The 12,431-nt window shown below is 59.6% G+C and overlaps 2 protein-coding genes and 1 pseudogene across 6 annotated transcripts; 2 read left to right on the plus strand and 1 right to left on the minus strand.

The window, feature by feature from the left end:
* The window catches only part of LOC127461657 (zinc finger protein 729-like), a 258,708-nt pseudogene that overhangs the window by 135,602 nt on the left and 110,675 nt on the right, over nt 1-12,431 (minus strand).
* Nucleotides 648-8,296, plus strand: LOC127461640 (C-type lectin domain family 2 member B-like). 5 transcript variants are annotated; one of them, XM_051769650.1, is made up of 7 exons: nt 648-1,046; nt 1,684-1,968; nt 2,533-2,679; nt 2,899-2,982; nt 3,062-3,249; nt 7,536-7,636; nt 7,721-8,296. In XM_051769650.1, the coding sequence occupies exons 2-7, from the start codon at nt 1,839-1,841 to the stop codon at nt 7,869-7,871; spliced, it is 801 nt and encodes a 266-aa protein (XP_051625610.1). In that variant the 5' UTR covers nt 648-1,046; nt 1,684-1,838; the 3' UTR covers nt 7,872-8,296. The 5 variants fall into 5 exon arrangements, with proteins under 5 accessions (XP_051625610.1, XP_051625611.1, XP_051625609.1 ...); XM_051769651.1 differs by lacking the exon at nt 7,536-7,636 and adding an exon at nt 3,350-3,474 and having other exon boundaries at nt 3,089-3,249; XM_051769649.1 differs by lacking the exon at nt 7,536-7,636 and adding an exon at nt 3,350-3,474 and having other exon boundaries at nt 1,684-1,953.
* Nucleotides 8,136-12,218, plus strand: LOC127461645 (killer cell lectin-like receptor subfamily B member 1B allele B). The gene is made up of 7 exons (XM_051769657.1): nt 8,136-8,220; nt 9,130-9,423; nt 10,052-10,150; nt 10,435-10,524; nt 10,983-11,137; nt 11,359-11,468; nt 11,695-12,218. Exons 2-7 carry the CDS (start codon nt 9,351-9,353, stop codon nt 11,861-11,863), a joined length of 696 nt encoding a protein of 231 aa, XP_051625617.1. The 5' UTR covers nt 8,136-8,220; nt 9,130-9,350; the 3' UTR covers nt 11,864-12,218.

A 12,431-nucleotide genomic window follows, 5' to 3' on the forward strand; every position in this document is an offset into this window, starting at 1 on the left:
GCTTGCTGCGTGCGAGACGAAAGGCGGCTTTTCTTACATGACAGGAAGGCTGAGCGAGGTGTGCTCGGTGGGCAGTTCTCCCTCAACAATTCCTGGATCTCTTAATTGTTTTCATCAAACCAGCCCGTGTTCTTCTTGAAGGAGAAAAGTTTAGCAGAGGACTGCAGGATGCAGTTGCTGGACGGCGATCGTGCCGCGCCGGGAGAGAAGGAGAACGACGAACAGCGCCGGGCGAGAACGAGAACGAACAGCGCCCTGCTCGCCTGCACAGCGATCGTGCCGCGCCGGGAGAGAAGGAGAACGACGAACAGCGCCGGGCGAGAACGAGAACGAACAGCGCCCTGCTCGCCTGCACAGCGATCGTGCCGCGCCGGGAGAGAAGGAGAACGACGAACAGCGCCGGGCGAGAACGAGAACGAACAGCGCCCTGCTCGCCTGCACAGCGATCGTGCCGCGCCGGGAGAGAAGGAGAACGACGAACAGCACCGGGCGAGAACGAGAACGAACAGCGCCCTGCTCGCCTGCACAGCGATCGTGCCGCGCCGGGAGAGAAGGAGAACGACGAACAGCGCCGGGCGAGAACGAGAACGAACAGCGCCCTGCTCGCCTGCACAGCGATCGTGCCGCGCCGGGAGAGAAGGAGAACGACGAACAGCGCCGGGCGAGAACGAGAACGAACAGCGCCCTGCTCGCCTGCACAGCGATCGTGCCGCGCCGGGAGAGAAGGAGAACGACGAACAGCGCCGGGCGAGAACGAGAACGAACAGCGCCCTGCTCGCCTGCACAGCGATCAGAGCGCCCCGGGCGAGAACGAGAACGAACTGCGCCCGGCTGCCCGGCGATCGGAGCGCGCCGGGCTTTCTTCCTACGCTCCTCTCATTGGCCGGAGCTGGTCAGCGCGTCATGTTGCTCCCGCCCCTTCTGCCTGAAATGCCCCGGCACCGAAACGCAGGTGTGCAAACGCGGGGAATCGGCGGCGGCGAAGAAGGAAAAGGAGAAAGAGAAGGAGAAGAAGGAGAAGGAGAGCGCGTGTTGTCCAGGCGCAGGTGGGAGCCGCTCGGTGCTGCCGGGGCTCGGGGAGCGGGAGGGGGTGAAAAGGGGGCTCCGGCGGGTTCGCCTTGCCCTGGGCGGTGAGTGCTGGCGGTGCTGGGGAGGGGGCTCTGGCAGGCACTGGGGATGAAGAGTTCAGAGCGGTGGCCCCCGGTGGCTCTCACCGGGTCTCAGCGCCGGCCCCGCGCAGCCCGATCGCTCACCGCGCCGCATCGGCCGCGGGGTCGGGGAGGGGGGACCGGGGGGAGCCACCGACCGGGCCGGCGGGGCTGTCTCTGTACCCAACCGTGCGCCCCCGTCGGGGATCGTCCCGGTTCCTCCCGGTCGGGCAGAGTTGGCTGCCCCGTCCCCGGGAGTGTTCCCGGCCAGGTGGGACCGGGCTTGGAGCCACCGGGGCTGCTGCGAGGTGTCCGGGGCAGCGGGGGGATGGGACTGGGCTTGAAGGTCCCTCCCGTCCCAAACCATTCTTGGACTGAATGACAGATCCGATCCTGCCATCCCGGGGCTGGAGCCACCGCGCTGCTGCTTTTCTTTCCGGTCCCCGGCACAGTTTACAAGCAGTGACTCATTAGTCCAGGCAGGAGCCACTGGGCACAGTCCCTCTCTGGACTGTTCTCTACCTATTCTCTACAGTCTGAAACAATGCTCTGGGGGACGGCCCTACACGTGTGGGGAGTGTGGGAAGAGCTTCAGTGACAGCTCCACCCTGATCCAACACCAGCACATCCGCAGTGGGGAACGGCCCTACAAGTGCTTGGAATGTGGGAAGAGGTTTCAGACCAGCTCAGATGTCCTCAGGCATGAGCAGACACACACAGGGGAGAGGCACTGACTGCGGGAAGGGCTTCAAGCAGAACTCCAGTCTTCTCAAGCACCAGCACATCCACACCGGAGAGAGACCCTGCAAGTGTGGGGAGTGTGAGAAGAGCTTCTCCAGCTCTGCCTTGACCTCACACCAACGGACCCACCCATTATCCTGAGGATGTGGGGACCCCCCTCTGACCCCCTGCCGTGCCCCCTTCCAGGCCATCCTGCACTGGGAGGGGCACATGGACTGTGGGGGCCTCTGGGGGGTCCCTGTTTACCTGGGAGGGTCCCTGTGGGTCTGGGAGTGTCTCTGTGGGTCTCTGTGGATTTGGAGGGGTCCTCGGGGGTCCCTCTGACCCCTCCATGCCCCTCCCAGGCCATCCTGCACCAGGAGGGGCATGGGGGCTCTGGGGGGTCACTATGAGTCTGGGGAGGTTCCTGTGGGTCTGTGTGTATCTGGGGGAGCCTGGGGGGTCCCTGAGGATTTGAGGTCCCCCCGCTGACCCTCCCGGGCCCCCCCCAGGCCATCCTGCACCAGGAGGGGCACATGGATGACACTCTGACCCTCACCCGCTCCCAGCACCAGGAGTCGCAGGTTCCTGGTCACAGGAACACAAGGCAAACATCTGTAGTGGTGTTAAATCTGCACTCAAAGAGGTTTTTTTTCACCCCTAGCGATGGCTCAGGTTCAAGATGGGGCTTGTCCCGGTCAGGAAGGTGCCTCTTCTAACTGGAATGGTGAGAATGCAGAGGAGTCCCTGAGTCTCCGGGATGGAACAGAAAAAAGGAACATACACAAAACCATCCTCGGGAAATGTCAGGGTGAGTGCAGGGCCACCTGTGTCCTGTAGGGAGGGGACAGTGTCGCCCCATGAGGACGGGGCTGGCAAGTGTGAGGCTGCTCCAGGGGTCTGGAAGAGGCCTCTCGCCCCGTCAGTGGGTGGTGCCAACACTTCTGGCTGCTCTGGTGTTGGGTGGGGGTATGTGAGGGCTGGGCCTGCTCAGGACAGCCCCGTCCTCACGGCCACTGTCTCTTTCCAGCTCTAGGCAATTGGTTCAGATCCTACCAAGGGCTGACTGTGCTCCTGTGTGTGATCCTGGTTTTAGTGGTGATCGTGCTGGCAGGTAAGGGAGGAGCAGCCACCTCACCCAACCCCTCTGCACAGGGCTGGGGTCCATGCTCTGTTTGGAGGGGAATCCTCAGATTCTTTGTCTCCCTTTGTCTCTCCAGTTGCACTTAAGTTTTCACAGCGTGTGGCTTGTCCTGAGGACTGGGATCAGCACAACAGCATCTGTTACTACCTCTCGAGGGATGAGGGGACCTGGGAGCAGGCTCAGAATCGGTGCTCCGAGCTCGGGGCCTCCCTGGCCGTGTTCAGTGACAAGGAAATGGTGAGTGAGGGGCTCTGGGGGGTGTGGGTGGCAGAGGGGAGGCTGAGGGGGGTTCCTGGCCCAAGGCAGCTCTCACTGCCCTCTCCTCTCTCCCTCCCAGGACCACCTCCTCTCTCCCTCCCAGGACCACATCTTCCGCCTCAGTGGCAACCTGGATTACTGGCTCGGGCTGCGGAGACGGGGCAAGAGGTTTCAGTGGGTGGATGGCAGCAGCTACAACTCCTCGTGAGTCCCCGGGGGACGGGCAGGGGATGGGGGGGATGAGGCTGCTGGGACTGTCCCTCCTGGGCAGCGCTTGTCTCCTCATCTGCTGGGGGGAATGGGCAGAGATGACCTGTCCTGTTAAGAGCCCTGCCCTGTAACAGTGCTGTCTCTGCTCCTCATTGCAGGCTGGAGGTCCTTGGCAATTCAGAGTGTGTGTACCTGGCGGACCATAAACTCAGGAGTGAGGACTGTTCAACAGAGCGGGCGTATCTCTGCAGCAAACCCCAACCTCACCTGTAATAGAAGTGAGGGAGAAAGGACCTTCTCCATCCTGAAGACTCACAGCTTTCCTTCTTCCACTAGCCCAGGGATGTCCTTCCACAGATGAACATTTGCTTTGTGACACATCTCAGCACAACCTCAGGAACCTTGGTGCCTTTTGTCATTGTCACCTCAGTAGCTGGTCTCAAGGAGGTGAACCTGCAGGGACATGATGTGGATGTGTGCCTTCATGGACTAGGGGTTTCTTTCTCCAGAAGTCTTCCTCATTCTCTATTTATATTTACTTTATATTTATACTCTAACAGTTTACACTACATGCACTGTATTCAAGCACTAGAGTGCCTGAATATGCTCGTGTAAAGTATTTTTCCATTGCTGAACGCTACTTGAATCAATGAATGTGAACCTGGGATGTCCTGATTGTGGCCCCAGCAGAGTTACTGTATCAGTGCTGCTGCTGTGCTTCTCTCCTCCTTTTTTTCCATTTGCATTAAAGTTTGTACGACCCCACTGCTGTCTCTCATGTCCTGGTCGGCACCGACAGCCCCTTCCCTTCCTGTGTTCCATCCCAGGGAAAACACATCCCAGGGGACCTCATTTCCCTCCATTGCCCCCCAGCAGGTACTGGGAGGCATTGGGGAGCATCAGGGAGCATTGGAGGGCACGGGGGGGACTGGGAAAAGACTGGTGGGCACTGGGGAACACTGGATCTGGGCTGGGAGGCACTAGGGAGCATTGGTGGGCACTTGGAGGGCACCAGGGCACGCTGGGAGGATCTGGAGGATACTGGGAGGCACTGGGGGTTATTAGGAAGGGCACATACCTCCACCAGCACAGCTCACAACCTCATAAGGGCACACAAGCTTCTGCCCCACTAAAATGATTAGGGCAAGCCTTTCACTCCCTACTTTTCCTGAGCCACCTACACACAATCCCAGGGATATTCCCGGGGAGATTCGCTCACCCACGACCCTCCGACCAGGACTGTTCCACCTGCCCTCCTGCCGGTCTGGGGACCCCTCAGCCCGCCGGGCCCCCTCCGCCTCCCCCAAATTGGACTGGCAGGTACCCAAACGCAGGGAAGCGGCGGCGGAGAAGAAGGAGAAGGAGAAAGAGAAGAGAGAAGGGAGAAGGAGAAGAAGAAGGGAGAAGGGAGGAGAGCGCGTGTGGTCCAGGCGCAGGTGGGATGCGCTCGGTGCTGCCGGGGCTCGGGGAGCGGGAGGGGGCGAAAAGGGGGAGTGCTGGCGGTGCTGGGGAGGGGGCTCTGGCAGGCACTGGGGATGAAGAGTTTGGAGCGGTGGCCCCCGGTGGCTCTCACCGGGTCTCAGCGCCGGCCCCGCGCAGCCCGATCGCTCACCGCGCCGCATCCCTGGGTCAGCCCCGTGTCCCCGCGTTCCTCCTCGCCCCTCCCGTGTCCCCTCTGGAGCCGGCCGGCGGCGGGGGGACGGAGCCGGCGGGGGGACGGAGCCGATGCGGGGACGAAGCCGGCGCGCGGACGAAGCCGGCCGTCTTCGGCGGTCCAGGCGCAGGTGGGATCCGCTCGGTGCTGCCGGGGCTCGTTCGTGAAGCCTAGCCATGACAAATGAAGTATTTAGCCGCTGCTGAAAGCTATATGAATCTATGAATGTGAATGTAGAATGTCCTGATTGTGGCCTCAGCAGAGTTACTGTATCAGTGCTGCCGCTCTGCTTCTCTCTCCTTCTCCTTTTTTTACATTTATATTAAAGTTTGTACGACCCCACCGCTGTCCCTCGTGTCCTGGTCGGTGCGGCCGCTGCGGGGGCCGCTCGCCCCGTGCGGGGCAGGGAAAGACCCGAGGGAACGTCCGCAGGTGCCGGGGCGCCCGCCTTCGCCCTGAGGGAGCCAAGATGGCGGAACGCCCTCACGGTTCCACCAATCAGCGGCACCCACTGCGGGGGGGGGGGGGGGAAGCCTCGTATTGGCTGTTTGACCCGTCACTCTTGGCTCCCGCGCGCTGATTGATCACAGCCGTGAGGGTGGGACACGCCCACGAAGGAGTCTACGCAGTCGTCGTCCACGGAGTCCTGGCAGCACCGGGAGCGACGGCAGTGTCCGGACCCCGATGAGGCGGCGGGTGAGGAGCTCGGACGCGGCCCCGGCGCAGGTGAGACCCGCGCTCGCTTCTCCTGGGGCTGGAGGCGCTCGGGAGTTCTGGCGGTTTGGTCCTTCCCCACGTTTTAAAGGTGGATTTGGGGTCCCGTTCGACCCAAATGGTTCCGTAACGCAGTGAGAGCACAGGTCCTCTGAGGAGAGGCTGAGGGAGCTGGGGGGGCTCAGCCTGGAGAGGAGGAGGCTCAGGGGAGACCTCCTCACCCTCTACAACTCCCTGACAGGAGGGGACAGCCGAGTGGGCTCCGGGCTCTTCTCCCAGGAACCAGCGGTAGGACAGGAGGGCGCGGTCTCAAGCTGTGCCAGGGGAAGTTTAGGATGGATATTAGGAGGGAATTCTTTGCAGAGTGACTTATCAGCTATTGGAATGGGCTGCCCAGGGAGGGGCTGGAGTCCCCGTCCCTGGCAGTGTTGAAGGTGCGACTGGATGTGGCATCAGTGCCATGGTCTGGGAAGCATGGCGGGGTTGGATACAGGGTTGGACTTGGTGATCTCGGAGGTCTTTTCCAACCTGGTCGATGATTCTGTGAGAGGCCGCTAGGACAGCCCAGACTTGCATAGTGGTGTAACCACCTCCCTCTCATAATCAGTATATCCCAATAAACAGAATCTTTTCATGGAAATGCTCCAAAGTGCCGGGGCAGGGGCTGTTCCTGGGCTGGGAAGGGCCCATGAGGGAACCGGGGACGGGGCTGAGGCTGCAGGAGCCGGACCCTGAGCTCCCGTTTGTTCTCCACAGGTCACTGTGAACGGACAGGGCAGGACCTTGCTGGCATTGCCTTCCTGAGCCCGAGTGTCCCACAGGGCCCAGCCGTGTCCTCTCATCATGGTGTGTCCACTCTGCCTCAACAGTGGTGGTAAAACTACTCCCAAGCCTGGGCTGAAAGAGGCTTTGCCAGCACCACTGATGGCTCAAGATGCAGCTTGTCACAAGCAGAGAGAGGGCACTCATGAGTTCAGATGTGGAGGGTGGCTTCTGCTCCGGGGACGGGATTGTGAAGGAGCCCCTGGGTCCCCAGGATTGATCAGCAAACAAGAAAACGCCTTCTGGGTGATTGCAGGGCCACCCATGTGTCCTGTAGGGAGGGGACAGTGTCACCCACCAGAGCAGGGCTGGCAGGTGTGAGGCTGCTCCAGGGGTCTGGAAGAGCCCTGTGAGGGATGTGAGCCCCGTCCTCACGGCTCTTTCCTGCCCCAGGCATGAGGCTCCCGGGGCATCTCGCCCTGGCAGTGGTTCTGCTCCTGCTCCTGGCTTTGGTGGTGGCCGTGGCTGTGCTGGCAGGTAAAGGAGGAGCAGCTACCTCAGCTCAGAAGCAGCTCTGGGCACAGGGCTGGGCTCCATGTGGAGGGGAATCCTCTGACCTTCTCCCTTTCCTCCTTCAGTAAGAAGACTTGGAGAGATTCCAGTCACGCCCGGGGCTCCAGAGTTTCTGGCCTGTCCCGAGGCCTGGGTCGAGTACAACAGCATCTGTTACTACCTCTCGAGGGATGAGGGGACCTGGGAGCAGGCTCGGGATCGGTGCTCCGAGCTCGGGGCCTCCCTGGTCGTGCTCAGTGACAAGGAAATGGTGAGTGAGGGGCTCTGGGGGGTGTGTGGGTGGCAGAGGGGAGGCTGAGGGGGGTTCCTGGGCCGGGGCAGCTCTCACTGCCCACTCCTCTCTCCCTCCCAGGGCTTCCTCTTCCGCCTCAGTGGCAACCTGGATTACTGGCTCGGGCTGCAGAGATGGGGCGAGCGGCTGCAGTGGGTGGACGGCAGCAGCTACAACTCCTCGTGAGTCCCGGGGGTTTGGGGGGTCAGGGGGGCACAGACTGTCCCCCCCTGTGGTGCCAGCGCTGTCTCTGCCCCTCCTTGCAGGGTCCCCATCCTGGGTGACTCAGAGTGTGTGTACCTGGACCAGCGGCGCTTCAGGAGCGGGCTCTGCTCGGCTCAGCGGCCTTACCTCTGCAACAGACCCCAGGATCGCCTGGGACAGAGGGTGGGAAGGGGACCTTCTCCTCCATCCTGAAGACTCACAGCTTTGCATCTTCTCCCAGCACACCTCAGCTCTCCACCTGCCTTGCAGTTATTTATCTGCATCACCTCAGAGTTTGGTGCCACGGATACCTCAGTGCAACCCCTCAGGGTCACCTCAGTGCCTGGGCTGAAGGGGATGAGCCTGCAGGGAGGGGACATGATGTGGAAGCCGATGTGTGGCTGCCTGAACTGGAGACTCTGGGTTTCTTTCTCCTTCTAGAACCATCCCAGAACTCATCCTGCTTTTCTAACTGTCCACAGTTGTACCCTAACCCTGTATACATCTAAGAGTATGATGCTGCCCTTCAGGAGTGAAGCAGGAGATCCCACCTTGGATACTGGTCAGTGATCCCCACCAGTGCTGCTGTTCTGTTCTTTCACCTTGTTCAGTTTTGTAATAAAACCTTGTGAAATCCACCCCTGTCCCTTCCCCCTGGGATTCCATCCCAAATTTCGGAGCTTTGGAGCTCCCGGGACCGACCTGGGGCTGCTTCCCGGTGCTCCCAGTCTGCCCAGTCACCCTGGAGGGCTTTGGGGAGGGGGACATGGCACACAGGGGCTGCTGGGGGGGGGGTCCCACGTCACTTCTGGGTGGTTTGTTCTTCCCGAGCTGGGCAAAACGCTCCTCTGCTCGGGCAAAAGGGATTTGGGGCCGGTTTTTTTCACCCTTTTCCGAGGGAAATCGGGTGCGTTTGTGCGCCGCGGCCGGCAGGGGATGCGCACGAGCCGGGAATTCCCGCGGACATTCCCGCCGACATTCCCTCGGTCCTGTCCGGCCCCGTGCCCCCGCAGCCCCCGCGGGACCCCAAAAGCAACTGTGGGGGCAGCCCCAGAAACCAGGACTTGACCCCTCGGGCGCTTGGAGCTTTAGGAGGGGGTAAAGGATCCCCTGGTGCCCCCCAGGAGCGGCTCTGCCCCCCCAGAACGGAGCCGTGTCCCGACCGATGGGGCTGAGGGGGACGAGGGGGTGTCAGACAAGTGGGGAAAAAAAAACCCTAAATGACCGGGGTGTCAGCTCCTCCTGCCCTGCCTGGTTCTGACCCTCCCATGGCTGCAGCATTTCTGCCACCCCCCCCTCCCATAAGATGCTTTTTGGGGAAGCAACACCAAATATCACCTGTCACGTTTCAGCCTCACCCCCTAAAAACCTCAGTCAGAGGCTTTTTGAGTTAATTTAATGAATTAATTTAATTAATTTAATAATTTTCTGCCCATTCGACCCAACCCTGTGTGTGTTCCTGCACCTCCAGGTGAGCCCCCTCCTCCTCCTCCTGGCTGGAGGCACCCTAACCCTTTCCCCAGGCACAGGGGAGGCTGCAGAATAGAGAGATATGTTTTAAAAAAACCCAAAGAAACATAAAAGGCCTGGTTGGTGCCATTTCCTGGGACCGGACACGCGTTGGTCACGAGGTGAGAAGGTGTCCGAGGCTGGTGTCGCTCTCGGGACACGCCAACGACCTCCAGAGCCACCATGGCTGGGGAAATGGGTTATACCGATGTAAGAAATCCTGGGAATGAGCCTTCTCCGGCTGAGAAATGTCCTGGTGAGTGTATTTTGGGGGAAAAAAGGCTTATTTCAGGCCATGGGAAGAGTTTTGGGTCCGTTACCTTTGGGGTCTGTTCGATTCTCCATCCCCGCGTTCAGGTTTCCAAGCTCATGGGGTGGCCTTTGAAATGGGATCTGGGCTTGTCTGGAGCAGGACAGGGACAGGAGAGGCTGGAAAATCTCCAGAAATGGAACAGTTTTGTTTCCCAGACCCTTCACTTGGTGGCCAAAAGGGGATCCCAGGGAGCCCCAGGGGAACCACCACCCCTGGGAGGGCAGGGAAGGGGCCGAGCCCCGTCCGGACCCCGGAGGAGTCGAGGGCTGGAGGGACCCGTGGCCACCAACTCCCAGCTGGAAACTGAGCCCCTTTGGGAGTTCCCAGGTCCTACCCTCTGTCACTGGGTCCTCGAGGCTGCTCCCGAGGCTGCTGCACCCCCTGAGCCCCCCAAGCCCCCCAGGGGTGCTGCCCTGGCTTGAGCCCTGTCAGGGGGGATTTATGGCTTTGGAGGAAGCAAAGCAACCAGAAACTTCTGCTCGAACTCACAGCTCAGCAGAGGGGGTTTTTTTTATGCTCTTAACCCCCAATCTTCTTCATATTTTTTAAGCTTAATTGTGGCCTCTTCCAGCTCCTGCCCCATGCCCGTGGTGGCACAGAGTCCTCCTCACAGCCAGGGCTCTGGGGCACCTCGTCCTGCTGGTGCTGGTGGTGCTCCGAAATGTGAGTGGTGAGTAACCAGCTCTTATCTCCGTCTCACACCCCGGCCAGGAGAGGCCTGGGAGCGGAAATCTGGGTTTGTTGCAGCGGTTCAGGCCCTGGAGGGTTGGTGCAGACACAAGAGCCAAGAGCAAAACCCCCTCTGGGCACACCTGGAGCATCCCCACGAACGAGGGAGGAGGGCAAGACCCGTGGGCTTTGGACCAACTTCATTAACTGCGGGGAAAAACCCGCCTTGTCTCTGTGGGGTTTGTAATTTGGCTTCAACTTCTCACTTTGCTCTCACTTTTTCAGGGCTCTCTAGAGCCAGGAACCAGACGGAGCGATGCATCTTCCCATCCCTGGTGTGGTACTTCTGCCAGCCCCAGGGGCAGAGCCCTCCAGGTGAGCCCCCTTCCCACCTGGCTCTGCTGGGAGAGGCTCAGGTGGGTCCTTGGGGGGCTCCTCCTGCAAGGAGACCCTGCACCGAGGGTTCTTTGGCAAAAAGGAGCATTTTTAAGGAAGAATTCCCTTTTCCGTGGGATTTTTGGCGGTCCCACCTCCCCAGAGGAGCATGGTCAGCCCAAGGGGGGATGTTTCTCACCACCCTTCCTGCACCCCAACCACCCACTGTGCCTGTATGGTCACCCAACTGAATCTTCTTCCTCCCATTCCTCCCCCTCCTCTTTCTCTTCGTCCTCCTCCACTTCCTGTTCCTCCTCCTCCTCCTCCTCCATGGTGGTAGAGCAGAAAAACCACAACGCTGGGAAATAACTCGAGGGTTTGGTGCCTTTCATTTGGGGGGTCAGAAAAGACCTTGCCCACCTTTGCGGTGTCTCATTCGTGGCCTTCCTCCTCCCCAGCCCCTGCTGGCTGCAAGCTGTGCCCCCAGGACTGGCAGCTCCGTGGGGAGAGATGCTACTGGCTCTCCAAGGAATCGGGGAACTGGACTCGGGGCAGGAAAAGCTGCGAAGATCAGGGCTCTGAGCTGGTGGTGCTCAAGAACGAGACAGAAATGGTAAACAGGGAGGAAAAGGCTTGGAAAGGACCCAGAAGTCCTGGGTTTTTAGGGGGGCAGGGGAGCAAAAGGCTCTCAGCAGCAGGAGGGTTTGGGGTTCAGAGCATGGGACACTCGTGTCCCACGGATTTGGGGGGTTGGGTTTGTTCTGTGGCTTTGCACCCCACGGAACTCCCCGTGGAGAGATTTTTTTGGAGCAACTGGTGCCTTCCACGTCCCAGGAGAACGTCGAGAGTGTCACAGGCAGGCGCCCGTGGTCGGTGTGGGTCGGGTTGAGGTCACGGCAGAAGGAGTGGACGTGGGTGGACAACACCCCCTACAACCCCCACAGGTGAGTGTCCGAGGTCTGGGGGGGTAAAAAGCTGCTTTGGTCCATTTGAGACCCCGATCCACATCCACACATCGCTGGGGTCCATGCAAGGGTCTCTTATTCCTCTGGCAACACTCTGCAGACCAAGAGTCTGGGTCATGGGGCTCGTTGGGGTTGGTTATGGGGTATTTGGGGTCACAGGGCACGTTGGGGTTGGTTATGGGGCAATAAACCCTTTGTTGTGCAGGTTTGGGGTCCTGCGGGAGCTGGATGAAGGGTGTGGGACCCTGAAAGGCAAGAGCTTGGATGTTGATGTCTGTGCCAGTGACCACAAGTGGGTTTGCCAAAAAGCCCCTTTCCAGCTCTCCCCGCCCACGGCAGGAGACATTGGGAAGCTGGATGATGCTTCCACCTGACACACTCGGGCAACGGACCCCATGTGGTATAACAAAATCATTTATTACAGTTCTTTCATGGTTTATCCACCCTGTTACAGCCGCAGTAAATTCCAGTCAGTAGCTTTTCTCTATATCCACTTTTTAGTTAAGCATTCTCTGCCCAGGAGAAAAATACTCCCAAGCAATTTCAGACACACACGGATACATCTCACCACGTCTGTATTCAGATTGCCAAGTTCCCCTTAAGTTTCTCCCAGAGTCACATAATCTCAGTACCTACACTTAAGTGTTATTTTTATGCTTTTACATTACTATAGATGACAATAAGCCAAGTGGCTCCATCCCTGCTTTCCTTTGCAACCAAACTCTCCTAAAATAAACACACATATTCCAATACCCGTCCCTTCAGTGTCTTCACTCTAAACCCACCCCACGGGAGCCAAGAGTGACGGGTCAAACAGCCAAATAGTCCCGTCCTCAATGGGTGTCACCAATGGGTGGAAATAGTGGTTCTGTGAGGGCGACTCTGTGAGGGCGACTCTGTGAGGGCAGTTCTGTGAGGGCAGTTCTGTGAGGGCAGTTCTGT

Source organism: Manacus candei, unplaced genomic scaffold (assembly GCF_025592945.1).
Source record: "Manacus candei isolate 608988 ecotype Guabito, Panama unplaced genomic scaffold, ASM2559294v1 h1tg000110l, whole genome shotgun sequence".
In the NCBI taxonomy this organism is placed as follows: Eukaryota; Metazoa; Chordata; class Aves; order Passeriformes; family Pipridae; genus Manacus; species Manacus candei.